This window comes from Cyclopterus lumpus, chromosome 5 (genome assembly GCF_009769545.1).
Source record: "Cyclopterus lumpus isolate fCycLum1 chromosome 5, fCycLum1.pri, whole genome shotgun sequence".
Lineage (NCBI taxonomy): Eukaryota > Metazoa > Chordata > Actinopteri > Perciformes > Cyclopteridae > Cyclopterus > Cyclopterus lumpus.
In genome coordinates, this window is record NC_046970.1 from 605,001 (window position 1) to 630,024 (window position 25,024).

The window sequence follows — 25,024 nt, forward strand, 5'->3', positions numbered from 1 at the left end:
ACATGAGAGACGTGGGGTCACTGTAGTCCTGAACCATGTGAAACCTCATACATGAGAGACGTGGGGTCACTGTAGTCCTGAACCATGTGAAACCTCATACATGAGAGACGTGGGGTCACTGTAGTCCTGAACCATGTGAAACCTCATACATGAGAGACGTGGGGTCACTGTAGTCCTGAACCATGTGAAACCTCATACATGAGAGACGTGGGGTCACTGTAGTCCTGAACCATGTGAAACCTCATACATGAGAGACGTGGGGTCACTGTAGTCCTGAACCATGTGAAACCTCATACATGAGAGACGTGGGGTCACTGTAGTCCTGAACCATGTGAAACCTCATACATGAGAGACGTGGGGTCACTGTAGTCCTGAACCATGTGAAACCTCATACATGAGAGAACGTGGGGTCACTGTAGTCCTGAACCATGTGAAACCTCATACATGAGAGACGTGGGGTCACTGTAGTCCTGAACCATGTGAAACCTCATACATGAGAGACGTGGGGTCACTGTAGTCCTGAACCATGTGAAACCTCATACATGAGAGACGTGGGGTCACTGTAGTCCTGAACCATGTGAAACCTCATACATGAGAGACGTGGGGTCACTGTAGTCCTGAACCATGTGAAACCTCATACATGAGAGACGTGGGGTCACTGTAGTCCTGAACCATGTGAAACCTCATACATGAGAGACGTGGGGTCACTGTAGTCCTGAACCATGTGAAACCTCATGCATGAGAGACGTGGGGTCACTGTAGTCCTGAACCATGTGAAACCTCATACATGAGAGACGTGGGGTCACTGTAGTCCTGAACCATGTGAAACCTCATACATGAGAAACGTGGGGTCACTGTAGTCCTGAACCATGTGAAACCTCATACATGAGAGATGTGGGGTCACTGTAGTCCTGAACCATGTGAAACCTCATACATGAGAGACGTGGGGTCACTGTAGTCCTGAACCATGTGAAACCTCATACATGAGAGACGTGGGGTCACTGTAGTCCTGAACCATGTGAAACCTCATACATGAGAGACTGTGGGGTCACTGTAGTCCTGAACCATGTGAAACCTCATACATGAGAGACTGTGGTGTCACTGTAGTCCTGAACCATGTGAAACCTCATACATGAGAGACGTGGGGTCACTGTAGTCCTGAACCATGTGAAACCTCATACATGAGAGACGTGGGGTCACTGTAGTCCTGAACCATGTGAAACCTCATACATGAGAGACGTGGGGTCACTGTAGTCCTGAACCATGTGAAACCTCATACATGAGAGACGTGGGGTCACTGTAGTCCTGAACCATGTGAAACCTCATACATGAGAGATGTGGTGTCACTGTAGTCCTGAACCATGTGAAACCTCATACATGAGAGACGTGGGGTCACTGTAGTCCTGAACCATGTGAAACCTCATACATGAGAGACGTGGGGTCACTGTAGTCCTGAACCATGTGAAACCTCATACATGAGAGACGTGGGGTCACTGTAGTCCTGAACCATGTGAAACCTCATACATGAGAGACGTGGGGTCACTGTAGTCCTGAACCATGTGAAACCTCATACATGAGAGACATGGGGTCACTGTAGTCCTGAACCATGTGAAACCTCATACATGAGAGATATGGGGTCACTGTAGTCCTGAACCATGTGAAACCTCATACATGAGAGATGTGGGGTCACTGTAGTCCTGAACCATGTGAAACCTCATACATGAGATACGTGGAGTCACTGTAGTCCTGAACTATGTGAAACCTCATACATGAGAGACGTGGGGTCACTGTAGTACTGAACTATGTGAAACCTCATACATGAGAGACGTGGGGTCACTGTAGTCCTGAACCATGTGAAACCTCATACATGAGAGACGTGGGGTCACTGTAGTCCTGAACCATGTGAAACCTCATACATGAGAGACGTGGGGTCACTGTAGTCCTGAACCATGTGAAACCTCATACATGAGAGATGTGGGGTCACTGTAGTCCTGAACCATGTGAAACCTCATACATGAGAGATGTGGTGTCACTGTAGTCCTGAACCATGTGAAACCTCATACATGAGATACGTGGGGTCACTGTAGTCCTGAACTATGTGAAACCTCATACATGAGAGATGTGGGGTCACTGTAGTCCTGAACCATGTGAAACCTCATACAGGTGAGACGTGGGGTCACTGTAGTCCTGAACCATGTGAAACCTCATACATGAGAGACGTGGGGTCACTGTAGTCCTGAACCATGTGAAACCTCATACATGAGAGACGTGTGGTCACTGTAGTCCTGAACCATGTGAAACCTCATACATGAGAGACGTGGGGTCACTGTAGTCCTGAACCATGTGAAACCTCATACATGAGAGACATGGGGTCACTGTAGTCCTGAACCATGTGAAACCTCATACATGAGAGATATGGGGTCACTGTAGTCCTGAACCATGTGAAACCTCATACATGAGAGATGTGGGGTCACTGTAGTCCTGAACCATGTGAAACCTCATACATGAGATACGTGGAGTCACTGTAGTCCTGAACTATGTGAAACCTCATACATGAGAGACGTGGGGTCACTGTAGTACTGAACTATGTGAAACCTCATACATGAGAGATGTGGGGTCACTGTAGTCCTGAACCATGTGAAACCTCATACATGAGAGATGTGGGGTCACTGTAGTCCTGAACCATGTGAAACCTCATACATGAGAGATGTGGGGTCACTGTAGTCCTGAACTATGTGAAACCTCATACATGAGAGATGTGGGGTCACTGTAGTCCTGAACCATGTGAAACCTCATACATGAGAGATGTGGGGTCACGGTAGTCCTGAACCATGTGAAACCTCATACATGAGAGACGTGGGGTCACTGTAGTCCTGAACTATGTGAAACCTCATACATGAGAGATGTGGGGTCACTGTAGTCCTGAACCATGTGAAACCTCATACAGGTGAGACGTGGGGTCACTGTAGTCCTGAACCATGTAGTCCTGAACCATGTGAAACCTCATACAGGTGAGACGTGGGGTCACTGTAGTCCTAAAGACACACCATTGGCATCCCTAAATACATGTCACTGGCATCCCTAAAGACATGTCACTGGCATCCCTAAAGACACGTCACTGGCATCCCTAAAGACACGTCACTGGCATCCCTAAAGACATGTCACTGGCTTCCCTAAAGACATGTCACTGGCTTCCCTAAAGACACACCATTGCGATCCCTAAAGACACGTCACTGGCATCCCTAAAGACATGTCACTGGCTTCCCTAAAGACACACCATTGCGATCCCTAAAGACACGTCACTGGCATCACTAAAGACACATCACTGGCATCCCTAAAGACATGTCACTGGCATCACTAAAGACACACCATTGCCATCACTAAAGACATGTCACTGGCATCACTAAAGACACGTCACTGGCATCACTAAAGACACGTCACTGGCATCACTAAAGACACGTCACTGGCATCACTAAAGACATGTCACTGGCATCCCTAAAGACACACCATTGCCATCACTAAAGACATGTCACTGGCATCACTAAAGACATGTCACTGGCATCACTAAAGACACGTCACTGGCATCCCTAAAGACACACCATTGCCATCACTAAAGACATGTCACTGGCATCCCTAAAGACATGTCACTGGCTTCCCTAAAGACACACCATTGCCATCCCTAAAGACACGTCACTGGCATCACTAAAGACACATCACTGGCATCCCTAAAGACATGTCACTGGCATCCCTAAAGACATGTAACTGGCATCCCTAAAAACACACTATTGCCATCACTAAAGACATGTCACTGGCATCCCTAAAGACATGTCACTGGCATCCCTAAAGACACACCATTGCCATCACTAAAGACATGTCACTGGCATCCCTAAAGACACGTCACTGGCTTCCCTAAAGACACACCATTGCCATCTCTAAAGACACATCACTGGCATCCCTAAAGGCACACTACTGTCATCCCTAAAGACACACCATTGGCATCCCTAAAGACACACCACTGTCATCCCTAAAGACACACCACTGTCATCCCTAAAGACACGTCACTGGCATCCCTAAAGACACGTCATTGGCATCCCTAAAGACACGTCACTGGCATCCCTAAAGACACACCACTGTCATCCCTAAAGACACACCATTGGCATCCCTAAAACACACCATTGCCATCACTAAAGACACGTCACTGGCATCCCTAAAGAACCTCCATTGGCATCCCTAAAGACACATCACTGGCATCCCCAAAGACACATCCATTGGCATCCCTAAAGGCACACCATTGGCATCCCTAAAGAACCACCATTGGCATCCCTAAAGACACACCACTGTCATCCCTAAAGATACACCATTGACATGCCTAAAGACACACCATTGGCATCCCTAAAGACACACCACTGTCATCCCTAAAGACACACCATTGGCATGCCTAAAGACACACCATTGGCATCCCTAAAGACACACCACTGTCATCCCTAAAGACACACCATTGGCATGCCTAAAGACACACCATTGGCATACCTAAAGACACACCATTGGCATCCCTAAAGACACACCACTGTCATCCCTAAAGACACACCATTGGCATCCCTAAAGACACACCACTGTCATCCCTAAAGACACACCACTGTCATCCCTAAAGACACATTACTGGCATCCCTAAAGACACACCACTGTCATCCCTAAAGACACACCATTGGCATCCCTAAAGACACACCATTGCCATCACTAAAGACACGTCATTGGCATCCCTAATGATACGTCACTGGCATCCCTAAAGACACACCATTGCCATCCCTAAAGACACACCACTGTCATCCCTAAAGACACACCATTGGCATCCCTAAAGACACACCATTGCCATCACTAAAAACACGTCATTGGCATCCCTAAAGACACGTCATTGGCATCCCTAAAGACATGTCACTGGCATCCCTAAAGACACACCACTGTCATCCCTAAAGACACACCATTGGCATCCCTAAAGACACACCATTGCCATTACTAAAGACACGTCATTGGCATCCCTAAAGATACGTCACTGGCATCCCTAAAGACACACCATTGCCATCCCTAAAGACACACCACTGGCATCCCTAAAGACACACCATCGGCATCCCTAAAGACACACCATTGCCATCACTAAAGACACGTCATTGGCATCCCTAAAGATACGTCACTGGCATCCCTAAAGACACACCATTGCCATCCCTAAAGACACACCACTGTCATCCCTAAAGACACACCATTGCCATCACTAAAAACACGTCATTGGCATCCCTAAAGACACGTCATTGGCATCCCTAAAGACACACCACTGTCATCTCTAAAGACACACCATTGGCATCCCTAAAGACACACCATTGCCATTACTAAAGACACGTCATTGGCATCCCTAAAGATACGTCACTGGCATCCCTAAAGACACACCATTGGCATCCCTAAAGACACACCATCGGCATCCCTAAAGACACACCATTGCCATCACTAAAGACACGTCACTGGCATCCCTAAAGACACACCATTGGCATCCCTAAAGACACACCATTGGCATCCCTAAAGACACACCATTGCCATTACTAAAGACACGTCATTGGCATCCCTAAAGATACGTCACTGGCATCCCTAAAGACACACCATTGGCATCCCTAAAGACACACCATCGGCATCCCTAAAGACACACCATTGCCATCACTAAAGACACGTCATTGGCATCCCTAAAGATACGTCACTGGCATCCCTAAAGACACACCATTGCCATCCCTAAAGACACACCACTGGCATCCCTAAAGACACACCATCGGCATCCCTAAAGACACACCATTGCCATCACTAAAGACACGTCATTGGCATCCCTAAAGATACGTCACTGGCATCCCTAAAGACACACCATTGCCATCCCTAAAGACACACCACTGTCATCCCTAAAGACACACCATTGCCATCACTAAAAACACGTCATTGGCATCCCTAAAGACACGTCATTGGCATCCCTAAAGACACACCACTGTCATCCCTAAAGACACACCATTGGCATCCCTAAAGACACACCACTGTCATCCCTAAAGACACACCATTGCCATTACTAAAGACACGTCATTGGCATCACTAAAGACACGTCACTGGCATCCCTTAAGACACACCATTGGCATCCCTAAATGTGTTTCCATGTGCTGTCTCTCTCCTCTTTCTTTCAGGTTTTGCTGAATCAAATGTTGACTTCTTGCCACTGAGTGCCAATCAACATCTGGACCACTGAGGCTGCTTCAGAAACAGAGGAGAGAGAGAGCGACGACCGAGTCAAGGACACCTCCTTTTTGGATGTACTAGAACTTTGGACCTCAGAGAGCATTTGTACCGCCCGGTTCTCCCCGGGACCTTTTCTTCTTCTGCACACATATACACACTTCTTCCCCACTAAACCCGCTTGATTGACAGCGACCTTTTCTGGACCACAAACGCTTCTACTTGAACAATGAGGGAAACGAAGAGTAAAACTCTACCAACCCACTTACAATGACCAAGCCCACCGAACTCTTACAGGAACGACGGAAGTCCGACCAGAACAAGACTTTTTAAAGACCGACTAGAAGATCTTTCTTAAAGATGGTTTGAGTTTGGGCCGATTGACTTTTGAAGACCAATTTATAAGACGTGAAACGAGGAGGGACGAGGAAACCTCGGTGAAGGAACAAAAGTAGGGAGTGTGATATTTTCAGGACGCAAATTGGCTTCGATTTTGGGACCGCCGTCTTTAGCTCGGAGTGCCTGTCCGTTTCCAGGGGATACCGTTGCCATAGCAACGGTCTCCGGGGAGTCTCACCTGTCATTCCTTAGTTGTTTTAGGGACCAAAAGACCAAACATTTTTATTGCTGAGGACTTGTAGCTCTAATATACTCGGACCACTGCATCTCTTTCAGTCAGCATCAACTGGTTGAAGGGTTGCACTTAAAAAAAAGTGTACATTTAAAATATATACAACACTTGTATATATATACATATATATTGCTGATATGCTTTTTGAATACAGGCAAAACTATTTCAGACGACCAAATGGGGTCTCTCACTTCGCTAGTTTACAATTACTCAAAATGTTTATTTTTTTCTCTTCTCATTTTGTCTTGGGAGGGATGGCGAGTGCATGGGAGGGGCTGCTCCGCATCACAGCCTTATCTTTTTTACCTTGACATCCTAACCTCATAGATAGAATAACATCAGAAACGTTTGAAATATATGAACTTGTTTATATTTGCAGTACACATATGTATAACAAGCATTCAAGCAAATGTATTCATATATACAGTATATATGGATAAATAGATATTAATCACAAACAAAATGTATTTATATGCACATATTTTATATATGTGTGTCTGTATATAGAACGGCTACTGACTATGTTGAGCTGTAATTTTGGTAGATTTTAGCTGGAGTTTGAAACATTGCTCTGCTTGGGAAGAATTGCAAATCTGGCAGCTCCCAAAAGGGCAGGCATTCCTCTCTCTGATTACCTATATGCTGACACACAATATATTGCTAAAAGATACATGTGTGAGAATACACATATGGTGTAAATATTATCTGAAAAATGCAAAAAGCCACATCTCAGTAGCAGGCTTTAAGAGAATCAGGCTGAATGATTTTAGAGGAAAAGGACAATTATCTTCGACTCTATTCCAAGCATATCTTTTGAGCTCTCACACACACACAAACTTCTCTTTGAAACTTGAACCAAAATGAATACGTCTCACAACCCTTGCTCTCTTTTGCATTCAGTAAAGTGCATGTAGCGTATGGGCTGTCACCGTGTCAAGGTGTGCCTTGTCACCTGCAGAATCTGCCATCAAGCACTGTGCTCTCAGAAAAATGAATAAGAAAAAAAAAACTTAACACAAACTACTGCAAGCAGCCAACGCGCTATTATGATGTCAAAACTACAGCAGATCCATATCCCCGCCTGCCGCGCAGAGAGATTCAGTGTGTGTCCACTACAACCAGCCATCAGACCACCGGGTGGCCCATCAGACCACCCGGTGGCCCATCAGACCACCCGGTGGCCCATCAGACCACCGGGTGGCCCATCAGACCACCGGGTGGCCCATCAGACCAATGGTGGCCCATCAGACCACCGGGTGGCCCATCAGACCACCGGGTGGCCCATCAGACCAATGGTGGCCCATCAGACCACCGGGTGGCCCATCAGACCAATGGTGGCCCATCAGACCACCGGTGTCCCATCAGACCACCGGGTGGCCCATCAGACCAATGGTGGCCCATCAGACCACCGGGTGGCCCATCAGACCAATGGTGGCCCATCAGACCACCGGTGGCCCATCAGACCACCGGGTGGCCCATCAGACCACCGGGTGGCCCATCAGACCACCGGTGGCCCATCAGACCACCGGGTGGCCCATCAGACCAATAGTGGCCCATCAGACCAATAGTGGCCCATCAGACCAATGGTGGCCCATCAGACCAATGGTGGCCCATCAGACCACCGGTGGCCCATCAGACCACCGGGTGGCCCATCAGACCACCGGGTGGCCCATCAGACCACCGGGTGGCCCATCAGACGTAGACGAGACATGCGATTCCACCGGAGATAAGAGCGGCATTGGGTAACCGGTTAGCACAGGTACGCTCTCTCAGAGCGGACAGAGACAGAACTGGGCTAAAGTTCAGGGTCTCAACTCAAATATGAGAAGTGATGGAGCTTCAACATTAGCATTGAATGGTTATAAAGCGATGTAATATTAATGAATATGTTACAATTAGAGAGCTTCCCATTGAAGAAGAGAATAATAGGTGAACTCATGTGTGGATCTCTGCTGTTAATACTTGACACGAAGCATTTCCTTCAGAAGATGTTATATGGCCTTATGTGATGTTAAAACATAATGAAACTGTAACATGAAGCAATAAGACTGAGGAGACTTACATTCATATTGCTTTAGCATACAGTTCCTACACAAATGGTATTAACAGCCACTATCTACCTGCAAAAGGTCAGCAGGCTGGATGTATTGGATCCTGCATTCAACACATATTCAGCTGGTGGAGATTACTCAATGAATATTTATATACATGAATATTTATAAGGCTATATGACACTCTGGAAGGCAATGCTTCCTGTTGGGTGCTGTTACTAGTTGTTCCTATAAACTGCTCATTATGCCATACCCTAGTGTCTGTGTATAACCTTTTTAGCCGATTGAATAATTTAACATTTACCTTCCGACTCCAGTGAGGCTAAAAGTGAGCCGCGATACCCCGGATGTGGTGCACAGAGCAAACCAGATGACCACCGTGATCATCGGGTACTGAACGTCTGCTGCGTCCACCTGTGCTGCCTTTGAGAGAGCAATAACATCTGGAATGTCATGAGTCTGGTGTCCCTGAACGCCACACGGTGTGGCCTTCACTGCCCCGCGCTGCTCTGAGAGAAAAGAAAAGGTCTGTGCTTTTCTAACGGTTTGTGTGGTCACGTCTCTGAGTCCATGTGCAGTAGAAAGGGGGGGGGGGGGGGGGCTCTTCTTCATTTGCTCCGACTTTAAGCTGCAAGTTTACATGAGAAAAGTCAAACCAAGTCATCGTGGTTCAAAAACAACAAGAAACAGAGCAGAAGTTTGCATATAAATATATATATATAAATATATACATAAGCCGATGAATATACTGTAAATTGTTTCTTTTTTTGCTCTGTTTTCCTCTGTACATAGGTTTGCATATTTTATAGGACTTTTACTTCTATCTACAAGGACTGGATAAAGTACTTTAAATACTTTAAAAAAAATATATGAATGAAAACATGATAATGCTCATTAAAACCAGGTAAAAAAAAAGATAGTCGCTAGAATACGGTACAAACTGTAGGACCTGAGCAAGGCATTTATCCAGAATACAGTCAGGGAGAGCATTGACCTCAACTAGACACACATTGACCTGTTTTATAACAATACTTTGATGGCTTCTCTTCATTTATCTATTGCTTTATTTATAAGTCATGTCTGAGATAATATGCATGCTTTCATGGCATTATTTTTCTATGAGTTGGTACGTGACCAAATAGTTTTGATATGCTCATTGTTCCTGTCGGCAGGACCACGCCTTCTACACTGCTTTGATGCTCCTCTTGACCAAGTGATGTCAAAGACAGATTCTTATCATTTATTTATTTATGTCTATGTGTTTATTTATTCGTGCTGTTGGATTCAAGATTTGAGCTCTCTGATCGCTACGATCACACACGTATTGGCAAACTGTGAAATGAACAACCTCAAAGACTTCTGGCTGCTGGTAAACTATTCAAAACAATGCAGTACTATACTTAAGCCTTATGTATATTTGTAATTATAACATTCATATTGTTGTTCCCAGAAATGTAGCTTTACTAAAAGATTGTCAACAAAAAAAACATTTCCAATTGGAGGATTCCTGTCATTTTGAGTATCTTTGATTCCTGAAACCTTTAAGAAGAAAAGCAGGAACGTCCTCCTGAAGCTCAAACTGTTCATCAGATATGTCACACGAGGTATGCCTTGAGGTCGCTAGAGGTCGCTGCTAATGTTAAGGAGCTAAAGTCTGAGCGCTCAATAACCACTGATCAGTTGGGACTCTTCAAACTGTATTCCCCTTTTCCTCTGGATTGTTCCACAGAGCTCGGATCTTGTTCAACTGATGTTCTACCAACGGAAACTGCACTATGGAAAACAGTCGAGTTGCCATCGTTCTTTTCAGTGTTTTTTATTTTTAGTAGTGTTGCTAGAATCACATTTTCCTTCATATGGTTTTCAAAGTATTCTGGAAATCTATTTCCCAATTTCAGCACATACGGAGGGCGGGGCAATGAATGTTGCATATTAGGCTTCGCCGGGTTCCCGATGAGCTGAGCTTCTGATTGGGCAGTGCGCTTTAGGCTCCCGCCCCCGTCTCTCCAGACTGCACCATTCTCTGGTCTTTTTTTGTAATTTTAAATGAATGATGCGTCTCAGCTTAGCCCAATAATAAAGCACAGTCTAGAATAAAGTGTCCCGTGTCGTGTCATGATTACTGATAAAAAGGAGCCGATGTTTTGGTCCATGTGTCAGTTTCTCAAAATTAGATGACTAGATTTCTGTGAAATCTAGAAGGACGATCTTGAGATGAACACATATATATATATATATATATATATATATATATATATATATATATATATACACACATATATATATATATATATATATATATATATATAGATAGATAGATAGATAGATCTATATATATATATATATATATATATAGATAGATCTATAGATCTATATATATATCTATATAGATCTATATAGATATATATATATATAGATATATATATATAGATAGATATAGATATATAGATAGATATAGATAGATATAGATAGATATAGATCTATATAGATCTATATAGATATAGATATATGTAGATATATAGATCTATGTAGATAGATAGATCCAGATGTTCATCAGTTAAGGATGATTTTAGTCATAATAATCAATGTACATTGAGGATCCTCAGCGACAGTTGCCGTGACAATGTCACAACAATTACAAACTAGAGGAAAAAACTATTCTGAATAAATATGTTTATTTGTATTAAAACCACAGCATAACAAAAGTACAATCTACAACATCATAATTATTCTGTTTTAGAACGTCAGCTGAAAATTAAATGTATACAAAAGAAATCAGGAACAAGAGGGGTGAATGTGACTGGACACACTTTGTTCTGCGTCAGCAAATGAAGAAGATGTCCTCCAGTATTTGGCTTTCTTCCAGGTCCTGCCGTCTGCTCTGAGGATGAGACCCAGCGGGGGTGAGCGGGGCTCTGCCCGCCGGTTTGAGGCCGACGAGCCGCCGTTGGGACGCGTCGAGTCTTCGAGACGACGGCGCGCTCAGCTCAGTGACCGAGACGGGACTGAAGACGTCCAGTAACTCCACCAGGGAGAAGTCCAACCTGAAGGACATGAGCACAGCGTTTCATTCCATTCTGTTGTTCCACAAGTGGGATTGGCACATTTAGAATACAGAGGGGCGTAACTTTGCTTCCTTTGCACAGAGACCACCAGTGAGCTCTCAGTGTTACACAAAGAGGGACCACACAAGACCACTGAGAGGTGTCGTTCGCCTTTGTTAACACTGACCACGGGAAAGCAAACCCCTCCTCCACGTTAACAGTGTCCACTGAACCCAAAGCAGCAGCGCTAACAGGTCACAACCACTCGGGCGTCCCAGCAGAAAAACACTTTCCTGCAGGAGGAAGAAAAAGAACCCGAGGCTTCCTCCCCTGGAATAGAAATGAGGGACTGAAATAAATAAACCAAAACGGGTGAGATTAAGCTAATAGAGATTCAATCCCTCAGTCTGGCTTGCATGATAAATTATTCAGTGTATACACAGCCGAACAACGCCATCCCAGATACTGAACATGAATTCTTTACAGCACGCTCCACTGATGTTGCCAACATAATGCTCTGCTCGTTTAAAGCTGCATCGATTTGCATCGCACGGCTCCACACACAGCGCTCCCAGGTAACACACACACACACACACACACACACACACACACACACACACACACACACACAATGTATGCAGATGTTAGAGGATGAGGATGATGTATATGTTAGAGGATGAGGATGTATGCAGATGTTAGAGGATGAGGATGTATGCACATGTTAGAGGATGAGGAAGAGGATGTATGCACATGTTAGAGGATGAGGATGAGGATGAATGCACATGTTAGAGGATGAGGATGAATGCACATGTTAGAGGATGAGGATGTATGCACATGTTAGAGGATGAGGATGTATGCACATGTTAGAGGATGAGGATGAGGATGAATGCACATGTTAGAGGATGAGGATGTATGCACATGTTAGAGGATGAGGAAGAGGATGTATGCACATGTTATAGGATGAGGAAGAGGATGTATGCACATGTTAGAGGATGAGGAAGAGGATGTATGCACATGTTAGAGGATGAGGAAGAGGATGTATGCACATGTTATAGGATGAGGAAGAGGATGTATGCACATGTTAGAGGATGAGGAAGAGGATGTATGCACATGTTAGAGGATGAGGAAGAGGATGTATGCACATGTTAGAGGATGAGGAAGAGGATGTATGCACATGTTATAGGATGAGGAAGAGGATGTATGCACATGTTATAGGATGAGGAAGAGGATGTATGCACATGTTAGAGGATGAGGAAGAGGATGTATGCACATGTTATAGGATGAGGAAGAGGATGTATGCACATGTTAGAGGATGAGGAAGAGGATGTATGCACATGTTAGAGGATGAGGAAGAGGGGTAATAACTGACGAAGAGACAAAGACTGAAGCTCAAGTAAGTAATTCAGTCTTCCTCATTTGGTCTCCTGCCTGTCAACAGCAAAGGAGAAAGCAGAAGAGAGCATGAGCGAGGTCAGAGTGTGTGTGTGTGTGTGTGTGTGTGTGTGTGTGTGTGTGTGTGTGTGTGTGTGTGTGTAAGAGATAGACAAGCGAGTGCAGCTGTGTGGATAGAGAGAGAAAGGCAGAAAGGGAATGTGGGGGAGGGACGTTGGCTCAGTTCCTTCTCTCGAAATGTGAGAATTTGCATTTTTATTTGTTGATTTATTTAACGGACAGGGCTCTCAACCAGCCATCCATCAACAAACGACATGTCGGTAATGAATAATGCATCACTTACCGGCGGTCACAATCTATAACAAGGGGAGTGTGGGGGGGTAGGGGTACAGTTTGGGCAGAAATGGGGGAGGGCACAGAGATTGCACGAGGGCTAGAGAGAATGCCAATAGATTGTCAGAGGGGTAAACATTGCAACAAAGAACTTCATTTCATGTGAGGTAATGTTGGATGTTAATATCCCCCAAAAGAGTCCTGGGAAATCTAGTTCACTGCTACATGCATAGAGGAACATGCACGGACAAGAGCAGCAGGAAGTGTCTGTTGTGGTCAAAGACTATGGGATGTCGGGTCCGTTTATAGCATCTAGAGACGACGTTTTAGTTTATTAAATACGTCACGTGTTGCTGAGCGTCAGCAGAACAGAGAGCAACCTCAGGGAGGAGACAATATCTGCAGATGACTGACAATATTCATTGATACGACAATGACAGACGGAAAAGGTCCTTTCAGAACACTGTGAAGCCTTTGACCTTTGACCTTTGCCCACACACAGACCTGTACCGTTGGTCCTCCCAGTCGTCCCTCCGCTCGCTCTGCTAGTTCAGGCTAAACGCTCACACCGGCTCTCACAGCTTGTTTGTCTCTTTGATTACAGAAGGCCGGCTCTTTCATTTGCAGTCCAGACAGTAAGATGAAAAGTTTTCATGTCAATTTCCCAACCAATCAATAGCAGGCGGGCCATGGCAGGAAGGATGGAGATGAGATGGTCTCATTACTAACGAGCACAGGCTCCATGAGAGGATTAAGAAGGTCACTTCATGTTAACCCGGCTTCACTTCCAGGTTGAATTGGTTCAGATGAGATGGTCAAGAGGTGTGTCGTCGTCAGGTAACGCAGCGAACCGTACGGGAGGATAGACCCTTCTTTACCAGTGTAACCAGTAACCACCACAGCAGTGTAACCAGTAACCACCACAGCAGTGTAACCAGTAACCACCACAGCAGTGTTATTGTTCCATTCCTCCACCTCCTGCTCATAGAAATGAAGGAGCTCACATTTCTTTTTACACATTTATTTAGTTTGATCTTTTCAAACTATAAAATATGCAATTAGAAAGATCTACATCTAATCCAAATGAGTGAATTACTAAAGGATTACAACTCTCTTAAGAGATGAAAAGAAGCGACTTGATTCCTGGTTGAGAAGCGTTGCAGCTGTAGATGGATGTGATCAGTCTGCTGCTGGTTATTGATCATCTGTGGAGCTCACGGTTCAACTCGTTTAACACTTACTCATCGGAAGTTGAACACTTTGAGCTTTTCTGGGTTTTCTCATAGTTACTGTATGTATCCTATTAAGCTTTTAAGGTTTAAGGGGTGTAAGAAGAAAGGTAACGGAAGTCTAATGCCGTCCTCAAAACTATTTCCACTTCCATCCATCTGAACCTGATTTAACTTCCTCCAATGCCCCCCCCCCCCATACATACACACACACACACACACACTCAGCCTCCAACACACTCTCACCGTCTCTCCCTCTCATTACTGTGGCAGAGCGAGCAGTAGGGCAGTGTGTGCATCCAGAAGTCTGTTCAATTACACCTGCTGCCGGTCCCTGCTAGGCCGACTAATGGAACGCAGCATGTCTCCTGACAGGCTGGCCGCAGCGCTAGCTAGCCCGGGAGAAGCTGCTTTTAGCCTCTCGCGGCTCCAAGAGGCAGCCAGACGAAGACGATACATCGATTAGCCTCCAACGCTGCAGCAACTGTAAGTCCAGGAACAGCTTCTGGATTCAAAAGTTATACTCAAGCTATATTTAGCCATTTCATTATTGTGAACGTGTCTTCATAACTAGGGGGAAAACAGATGGAATGCACATCATCTCCTCAATGACACATGACAGGAGTAGCCTGCAGGAGGGAGACCTGGTCCTGGTTTCAAACTAGCACAGAAAGAAGTGCTGCCTCCGTTTCATCCTCGTTCCACCAGAGATATCCTCTTTTAGGTTGGTTGGTTACATGAAACTACACGGGCTGTATAGAACTAATTATAGCTCAGCCAACACCTCCATGTTCGCTTATCCAGCATCGTAAATAATGCTTCACGGTTACAATACACAGTGAATATGAATTAAATGCTGAATTAAATCCAGTAGAGATGCGTTACCTGGCCTCAGGAGTCTTTGGGATCACAGACACCGAGGTGGTCTTACTCGGGCTGGGTGAGGTCTGAGCAGGAGACGTGGCCACGTCCTTTCTGTACGGCTCCGAGGCTTCTGCAACATAAGAAGAACTGAGAGGCCAGAACTGAGAGGCCAGAACTGAGAGGACAGAACTGAGAGGACAGAACTGAGAGGCCAGAACTGAGAGGACAGAACTGAGAGGCCAGAACTGAGAGGCCAGAACTGAGAGGCCAGAACTGAGAGGACAGAACTGAGAGGCCAGAACTGAGAGGCCAGAACTGAGAGGCCAGAACTGAGAGGACAGAACTGAGAGGACAGAACTGAGAGGCCAGAACTGAGAGGACAGAACTGAGAGGCCAGAACTGAGAGGACAGAACTGAGAGGACAGAACTGAGAGGACAGAACTGAGAGGACAGAACTGAGAGGACAGAACTGAGAGGACAGAACTGAGAGGACAGAACAATCCAGATTGAAATGACCATCTACTGTTCAAACCAAATCAAACTCTTCAGTCTGCTGTTCTGAGCCGGATGTTTAGTCCAGTCAGCATTTCATCATCATCCAGTGAAACTACGAGCTCACCTTTCTCCAGAGGAGCCGTGTGAGGTCCTGCAGGCTGAACCTCTGCTCCTACACACACACTGGGGACCAAACACAGTGTATTCAGCTGGTGTGTGTGTGTGTGTGTGTGTGTGTGTGTGTGTGTGTGTGTGTGTGTGTGTGTGTGTGTGTGTTACTTGGAGGGTACATCTTGGTGGTCCGGCTGTGGCTCTCCACTGAGCTCAGATTGAGCTGCTTGTTGAAACCTAACAATAGTGATGTCATATCAGCTGGAGCCTATATTATTATAATATGATGGTCGGTGTAACCAGAGCTTTCTCCTCCGTTCACCTGCTGGAGTCGAGACGCGACTGATGCAGCTCCTGACTCTGTCTGCTGAGCCGCTCCTCCTGCTCAGCCAGCCGGGCCTGCAGCACCTCCCTCTCCATCTCCAGCTGCATCTTCTGCAGCAGGACCTGGTGCCTTTTCTCCTCCCAGTCCTCGTGACCCAGCAGAGGTCTGGTCAGGGCTCCATGGGCCTGGGAGCCATTGGGCATCCCACTGTGGAGCCCGTGTGTGAATGCACATGTCATTAACTTTACATCCTCACATTCTTAATGTGTGTGTCGTCAGCATGGAGTCTGACCTTTCACACTCGAGCTGCTTCAAGGCGTCATGGTGGCCGTTCTCTAGACCGCTGCCCGGGCCGTGCTTCCATCTGCGGTGGGACTCCCTGCACTCCCTCTTGTGAGTCCTCTGCTGTGTGGTGGGGCCGTCCGTTGGACTGAACTCCCCCTCACAGGCCAGAGGGGCGCGGTGGCTCTGGGCCGGTGCCGCTTCTCTTCCTCCGCCACCTTGAGGCCGTGGAGCTCGCTCAGCAGCGAGGTCGAGGTACGAGCCATCCAGGGGTGAGCTTCTGCTGGGGGCTTCCTCACTGCTGAGCACCTGCCACAGAACAAAGAGGACAATTCATGCATGTTGGACAATTTAGGAAAACTCTGAGAAATTGTAAGATTGCTCCATATAAGTAGAGCTGGGCTACAGACCAACATTGACTCAGGAACCGACCTCATGAACTGGTGTACGTGCAGGAGAGGATCTCCCCTTTCTTCTCCTAACTCCAGCGACTGTGTTCTGGGCTCTGAGCACCTCCTGTGTCGGACTCCAGCCGCTGGTCTTACTGAACCAGTAAGAGGGTTTCACTATGCTGGTCTTACTGAACCAGTAAGAGGGTTTCACTATGCTGGTCTTACTGAACCAGTAAGAGGGTTTCACTATGTTGGTCTTACTGAACCAGTAAGAGGGTTTCACTATGCTGGTCTTACTGAACCAGTAAGAGGGTTTCACTATGTTGGTCTTACTGAACCAGTAAGAGGGTTTCACTATGCTGGTCTTACTGAACCAGTAAGAGGGTTTCACTATGTTGGTCTCACTGAACCAGTAAGAGGGTTTCACTATGCTGGTCTCACTGAACCAGTAAGAGGGTTTCACTATGTTGGTCTCACTGAACCAGTAAGAGGGTTTCACTATGTTGGTCTTACTGAACCAGTAAGAGGGTTTCACTATGCTGGTCTTACTGAACCAGTAAGAGGGTTTCACTATGCTGGTCTTACTGAACCAGTAAGAGGGTTTCACTATGTTGGTCTTACTGAACCAGTAAGAGGGTTTCACTATGCTGGTCTTACTGAACCAGTAAGAGGGTTTCACTATGCTGGTCTTACTGAACCAGTAAGAGGGTTTCACTATGCTGGTCTTACTGAACCAGTGCCCGTGGTGGACTCGTGTGGTGCATAATTCTGGCACTCGGCCGTGGACAACGTGCTGCATGTGTTCTCTGAATGGGGCGCACACAGGAACAGGCCCATCATGTTACACACACACACACACACACACACACACACTACCTTACCCTGCTATGGGCGGGGGCCTGGCTGAGCTGGGAAATGGACTGGTTAAGTTTGGCCTTTTGCTGAGAAAGGTATTGTTGGTATAGTCCGAGCAGCTCCTGGCACTCTATGTACTGCTGCTGCAGGCCTGGAGAACCACGGGTTAAGGAACCAACAGAAGAGAACCTACAACATTAAAACCCTACGCTGAAGAACAAAGAAACAAATGTAAAGTAGTCAAACTAAAGTTATGCCTCATTACTTTAGTGTGAAGTAAGGATAAAGTTCTCTAACGCAACAGAAAAGATTTAGATTGACGATCAGAATTAAACCTCGTTTCTTTAATCAATTACACATTGGACCAGAAAAGAACAGAGAACAGCAGAGTTGAAAACCGAGAGGGAGAAGAGGCCAGTAAAATATAAGTTGTTATTGTGGCACAGAGCTTTCACCATCTGGGTTGGGCCAAGCTGTGTAGAGCCGTGCCGTGCCAGGCTATCTGCCAGACAGAGCGCTGGCAGACGCAAGAAAACTAATCTGGAGCGGAACCACCGCTGCGCCTCAGGAGCCCACTAATCACACACACACACACACACACACACACACACACACACACACACACACACACACACACACACACACACACACACACACACACACACACACACACACACACACACACACACACACACACACACACACACACACACACACACACACACACACACACACACACACACACACACACACACACACACACACACACACACACACACACACACACACACACACACACACACACACACACACACACACACACACACACACACACACACACACACACACACACACACACACACACACACACTTTTCAGAGAGAATCAAAGTTCAAAGTGGAGTCTTATTGAAGGAACAGTTGGCGCAACACTCCATAAGAACGCTTTGGTTGTTAGAAGACTTCAATCAGGCTGTGGGAATGAAACAGAAGACGGCTTTAAATCGAGTACCACACACCAGACAAATGCAATGCAGCAGCTTCCATAAATATTAGGAAAGTTTGAGGAAACACTTTGATTGAATAAGGCTGTGATAATGTCCATGGAAGTGGTTCTATATGGAAAGCCTGAGGACATCACAAGGACATCATGTAAACCTGTGGTGGCGGTCCATCAATGCAGCATGAATACGGGTCTTGAAGGGAGATACTGAATATGCTTATACAGCTCAGTCCAAGATAGAGTTGTGTATCCAGTTGAAAATTCATGCTGCTCATATTTCACCAGATTCGCAGTAGGGAGTCACAATTTCCACATGATTTATCAAGCAGAGCAATATATATATATATATATATATATATATATATATATATATATATATATATATATATATATATATATATATATATATATATATATATATATATATATATATATATATATATTATATATACACACACACACACACACACACGCTATAGAGAGATACAGTAGATCGAGGTGGTGGGGACCCACTAAACTAAATCCTAAGTATTGTCTGTAGCGCCAACAGAACGTGTTAATGTGGCGGCCGGCTGACGCTGGACAGCAGGCGCCAGGTAATCTGGACCGAGTGGAGCAACGCTGATAAGATTCCACCTCTCGGCCCGTCGCCACACTAAACACGCTTCCTCCACAGCCTTGGACGTCAGCCAATAGGGGCCAAGCCCTCTGCAAGCCCCTAGTTTACATCAGAGCTGCAAAGTGCCAACAATGACTTACTCCTCCCCTCTGCTCCCAAAATACCCAGAATCAAGGGCTTGGGCTGAAGTGGCTTCAGACGGGGCCCGTCAGAATGATTCACTTCCCTGTCGGGCCGAGGCTCAAATGAAATAATGAAATCCACTTCAAGGTGGAACAAATTTGCACAGGAGGGGGGGGGGGGTATTTTAAAGCCTGCTTTAGCACACTGTGCCAAACAGATTGAGCCCGAGCAGGAATGTGAGGGGAACGGGGGCGGAGACTGATGTGTATGAATGTGTGTGCAATGATGGGGAATAATAGAAGAAGACAGTTTACATAACTGCTTCAATACTACTGCATCTGGAGAAGAGGCACGAGTGCAAGTCACACAATAAACCAATAAATAATGTCAGACAACAAGTATTCAATAAATAAATAAATAAATATATATATATATATATATATATATATATATATATATATATATATATATATATATATATATATATATATATATATATATACACACATATACGCACACACACATATACAGCCAACAACCTCATCATGGATACAGCCTTTCCTTCTATTTAGGTTTGCAGAATGGGGCTCACATGAATGTTACGGGAGTCAGAAGGTAGAGATTCTATAAAGAAACGGACAAGAATTTTGTTTTCTTTGGTTGTAAAACACCGTTAACAAATAGCACCTTATGCAGCACATGTGATCAATCACATCCGTCTTTCTGAGAATAAACGGTAAGCTACAAAACACCCAGACATGTTCGTGGCTGGCATCAAGGATATTCTGCATGGAAACAAAGCGCTGCAAAGAAAATGAAGAACAAGGACATTTGATGAAAATAGATTCCCACATTGTATGTCAGTTCAAAATGGATTTATCTCAAGCAAACCTCTTATCGCGGAGCAGCATCAATGACACATCGCTGTTATCCGCCTCAGGATTCCCTCCAATTGTTTGAGCTCAATAAATTGCATTAGTTTTAGCGCCTGCTGTTCCTTGTAGGCAGCGCGGTGCAGTAACGCCTGCCTGACTTCTGCTCTCGCCAACATGCCTTGAAGTACAAAAGGCATCCTTACTATCTGAAACACTAATTCAGTCCAGTGTGCCAGTCAGTTCCAAATGTCAGCTGAACACCCTTAATACCAAGGCTAGCTTCTCCCTCTCATCCAAGGTGGCTTGGGGCTAAGGTATAGCCCGACATGCTTTATACCCCCGACAACCCTGAATCTTGGTTAGATAAGATAAGCTGAGGCGTAATGGAATTAGACTTGACAAGACTCTCATTCAGTGTGTTTGCCTTTGGTGTCTCCTTAACCTTTGAGAAAAGAGCCTTCATGACTCCTGCATGCACTTTAAAGGACTACGTTATCCCCCCTGAGGTGCTTGGATTTGAACACTTTTTTCCTCTCAAATACCTTTTTAATGGAGTTTAGAAGTTTGGTGTAAATGCCAAGTCTCCGAGCCAAAGTGCCTTTAATTGAGTTGTGCCTTCCTAATTTTCCCCGCCGCCGTTGCCAATCGTGCAATTTACCAGCGGGGTCAATTACTCTTCATATTTTGTAGTGTTTTTGACCTAAATCGACTGCTGGCCATGCTCTGGTTCGACCGGAGCAGAGTTGTTTTGAAGACGGTAGGCGAGTTGTGGGGTGCTAAGAAACAGCATACTACTAACTCTAGCATTAACCTCGTGCTAGCCAATCAAGAATCAGCTGGTGACCCATCTGATCCCATTGGGTGAGGAACTGAGAAACATTCCAGTCAACATTCAGGGAGGGTTACACAAACACGTGCTGGTTAAAGCAGTAAATATCTAAATTCATCTTTGGATGATAAGATGATTTAGATGTTCGGGCCATGGCTTCAACCTTGAAATTGATTCTGTACACAACAGCGGATAAGCTACAAGCACTTGCAGAAAACATCTGCAGCAGGCGTCAAATCATTCAAATGAATCTGCTCTATTTCTCTGCCTTTAGTATCAAATTGAACAGTCTTGGCCCAATACTGTCCGTGGCCTTACCCAAGACAACACTGCCCCCTGCAGACCGTTTCATGGAATAGCCTTTCATGTACCATTCAGGAACTTCAAGCACATCTGCAGGATGTGTGCCATGGAAAACTGGCAACACGTTTTCAGTCAAACCAAAGACAACCGTGTTGACTGTTTAGTTCCCCCTCTCAGGTGGAAGTGGGAATAATCGGTGAAATCACTTGGGCTGTGATCAAAGATGACCATTTTTTGCACCACTTTCAACATTCTAGTTAAATGTGTTTTCTAGCATTCAATATTATACCAGTTTTAACTATTGTACCCTGGAATTCTTGGAGAACGTCTGTTTTCCTAAAGATCAGAGCACCAGAGTTTGCAGTGGTACTGCAGACACACACGCTCCATACAGCAAACACCACACTAAGAAGCATAAAACAGCCCGGTTCTCTGACGATTTCTCAAAAACACATGAAAATGCATTAATGTCCTGTTCACCCAGTCGTGCTGTATGCATCAGCACATTAAATGACCTACAATTTCATTCAAAAACAATATGGCAAATACAACAAATCCTCCTCGCTCGTGTGTTTGCTCAGTTATTCTGAAAGGATACTCTCCCTCTCCCGCCCAATGATCAGGTTCTGTTGCTCCAACTTCTGGATGTTGCACTCAAAATGTTCCTGTTCATGTTTCAGACGCTGCACTGACTCTTCTTTCTCCTCGCTCACTCTGGAGAACAGGAGACAGTGTTACAGCATTGGTGGTCTACATAATACATTCAAAAGAGGACAACAAGCTACAGAAGTATACAAATAAACATTTGAGTCAGGTATAACTTCATATTCTCCCATGAATACATTCATATGAATGTTATCACTCAACAAGCGTTCAGTGGCATCTACTGCTGGCTACCTGGCTAGTTCTTCAATAAGGTTTGCAATCCGGCGCTTATCTTCAGGACAGAGGTCCTTCAAACAGACCTGGCTCTTAGCGCTGCTGGCTGCAGAGATTACCTGTGCAAAGAATAAGAAGATAACAAAAACTAATAAATACATCCTTTCTCTTTTTCTATAAGTGCTCTCTTTCAAACATTTCCTTTTATACATGGAAAAAAGAGAACAAACAAAAGGTTTACCTGTGCAGAGGGGAGGAGAGTACCCCTGGCTGAAGGAGCATGCTCTGACACTGCAGCCGCACTGTGGCGGACCCACACTGGTTCCTTGGTATGCTTCCCGGACGGCTCGCTTCCGAAGTGGCCCTGTTTCTTTGGCCTGGCCTCGTTGTTGCAGTCAGAACTTCGCCTGGCTCGCATCGTGGTCCCTCTCTTGCTGCTGGCTCTGCCGGATCTCAACCCGAAAGGGGTCCGAGTCTTGCCCTCTCCGCCCTCTCCTGAGACAACACAGAAGAGGAGGACGACACGTGAGCGACACACACTTCCCTCTCACTGGGTTGGGTCCACTGTGTGTGTGAGCCTCACCAGCAACAAACACCAAAGGCTGCTCATCATCTGACACTTTGAGAACAAAGAGAACACAGTTCAGTTGAATGTCACGGAAGTGGGTTGTGTGTGCTTCATAACGCTAAAGCTAACTGTCCAATCCATAATTAAATCATCCCATAACGAGCTAACTGCTCTCTCACAATCACCAAGTACAAAACAGGAAATAGAACAGTTGATTGGTAAAGATGACCACTATTGTCACAGAGTTTCAGGATAAAGTAGGACATGAGTTAATTAAATTAACTAACGTTAGCTTTAACTAACTTAACGCTAGCTGTCTCACTTCTTCGGGGATACAAACCGGCATTAACAAGAAGAAGTCAACTCTCTGTGAGACTCGTTGGAAAACTTTTTACAACTTTATTCGAGATAAGTACGAATGTACATGTAAACTCGAGTAGGTGAGTTAGCCTACCGCCATTCATCCAACATATCCCCGAAGCTCCACTTTTCGCCGCCGCCGCCATGTTGAAACGACCGCCACCGCGCGCGAGGAGCCAAGCGTTGCTAAGGAACCATTAGTCCCGCCTGAAGAGCGTATATACTAGATATTACGTTAAGAGCGTATATACTAGACATTACGTTAAGAGCGTATATACTAGACATTATGCTAAGAGCGTATATACTAGACATTACGTTAAGAGCGTATATACTAGACATTACGCTAAGAGCGTATATACTAGACATTACGGTAAGAGCGTATATACTAGGCATTACGTTAAGAGAGTATATACTAGGTATTACGGTAAGAGCGTATATACAAGATATTACGTTAAGAGCGTATATACTAGGCATTACGTTAAGAGCGTATATACTAGGCATTACGTTAAGAGAGTATATACTAGATATTACGTTAAGAGCGTATATACTAGGCATTACGGTAAGAGCGTATATACTAGGCATTACGGTAAGAGCGTATATACTAGGTATTACGTTAAGAGCGTATATACTAGGCATTACGTTAAGAGCGTATATACTAGACATTACGGTAAGAGCGTATATACTAGGCATTACGTTAAGAGAGTATATACTAGGTATTACGGTAAGAGCGTATATACAAGATATTACGTTAAGAGCGTATATACTAGGCATTACGTTAAGAGCGTATATACTAGGCATTACGTTAAGAGCGTATATACTAGGCATTACGTTAAGAGAGTATATACTAGGTATTACGGTAAGAGCGTATATACAAGATATTACGTTAAGAGCGTATATACTAGGCATTACGTTAAGAGCGTATATACAAGATATTACGTTAAGAGCGTATATACTAGGCATTACGGTAAGAGCGTATATACAAGATATTACGTTAAGAGCGTATATACTAGGCATTACGGTAAGAGCGTATATACTAGACATTACGGTAAGAGCGTATATACTAGACATTACGCTAAGAGCGTATATACTAGACATTACGTTAAGAGCGTATATACTAGGCATTACGTTAAGAGAGTATATACTAGACATTACGGTAAGAGCGTATATACTAGACATTACGGTAAGAGCGTATATACTAGGTATTACGG

At 45.0% G+C, this 25,024-nt stretch overlaps 2 protein-coding genes across 4 annotated transcripts in view; one reads left to right on the top strand and one right to left on the bottom strand.

Moving 5' to 3' along the window:
* The window catches only part of celf4 (CUGBP, Elav-like family member 4), an 84,019-nt gene extending 76,980 nt beyond the window's left edge, over window positions 1-7,039 (top strand). Inside the window, exon 14 of the mRNA XM_034533417.1 lies at window positions 6,207-7,039. The gene's annotated coding sequence lies outside the window, so the exon portion shown is untranslated. The remainder of the gene's footprint in view (window positions 1-6,206) is intronic.
* A 4,556-nt stretch (window positions 7,040-11,595) lies between these two features.
* On the bottom strand, window positions 11,596-24,130 carry kiaa1328 (KIAA1328 ortholog). 3 transcript variants are annotated; one of them, XM_034533411.1, is made up of 12 exons: window positions 23,911-24,129; window positions 23,472-23,507; window positions 23,130-23,383; window positions 22,907-23,007; window positions 22,608-22,723; window positions 18,286-18,410; window positions 17,023-17,321; window positions 16,728-16,937; window positions 16,574-16,642; window positions 16,419-16,477; window positions 15,821-15,929; window positions 11,596-11,981 (listed from the first exon to the last, which is right to left on the bottom strand). In XM_034533411.1, the coding sequence occupies exons 1-12, from the start codon at window positions 23,960-23,962 to the stop codon at window positions 11,759-11,761; spliced, it is 1,653 nt and encodes a 550-aa protein (XP_034389302.1). In that variant the 5' UTR covers window positions 23,963-24,129; the 3' UTR covers window positions 11,596-11,758. The 3 variants fall into 3 exon arrangements, with proteins under 3 accessions (XP_034389302.1, XP_034389303.1, XP_034389304.1); XM_034533413.1 differs by lacking the exon at window positions 11,596-11,981 and adding an exon at window positions 15,160-15,440; XM_034533412.1 differs by lacking the exon at window positions 23,472-23,507 and having other exon boundaries at window positions 23,911-24,130.
* Window positions 24,131-25,024: the final 894 nt, after the last annotated feature.

What these genes read in the sequence shown, in the direction of transcription:
- kiaa1328 (XM_034533411.1), bottom strand. Translation starts at nt 23,962, where the DNA reads ATGGCGGCGGCGGCGAAAAGTGGAGCTTCGGGGATATGTTGGATGAAT. An exon ending in CATTGGGCGGGAGAGGGAGA is followed by an intron (nt 18,411 to 22,607) that starts GTATCCTTTCAG and finishes GTGGTTCTCCAG; the next exon opens with GCCTGCAGCAGCAGTACATA. An exon ending in AGGCCCCCGCCCATAGCAGG is followed by an intron (nt 17,322 to 18,285) that starts GTAAGGTAGTGT and finishes GTTCTGTGGCAG; the next exon opens with GTGCTCAGCAGTGAGGAAGC.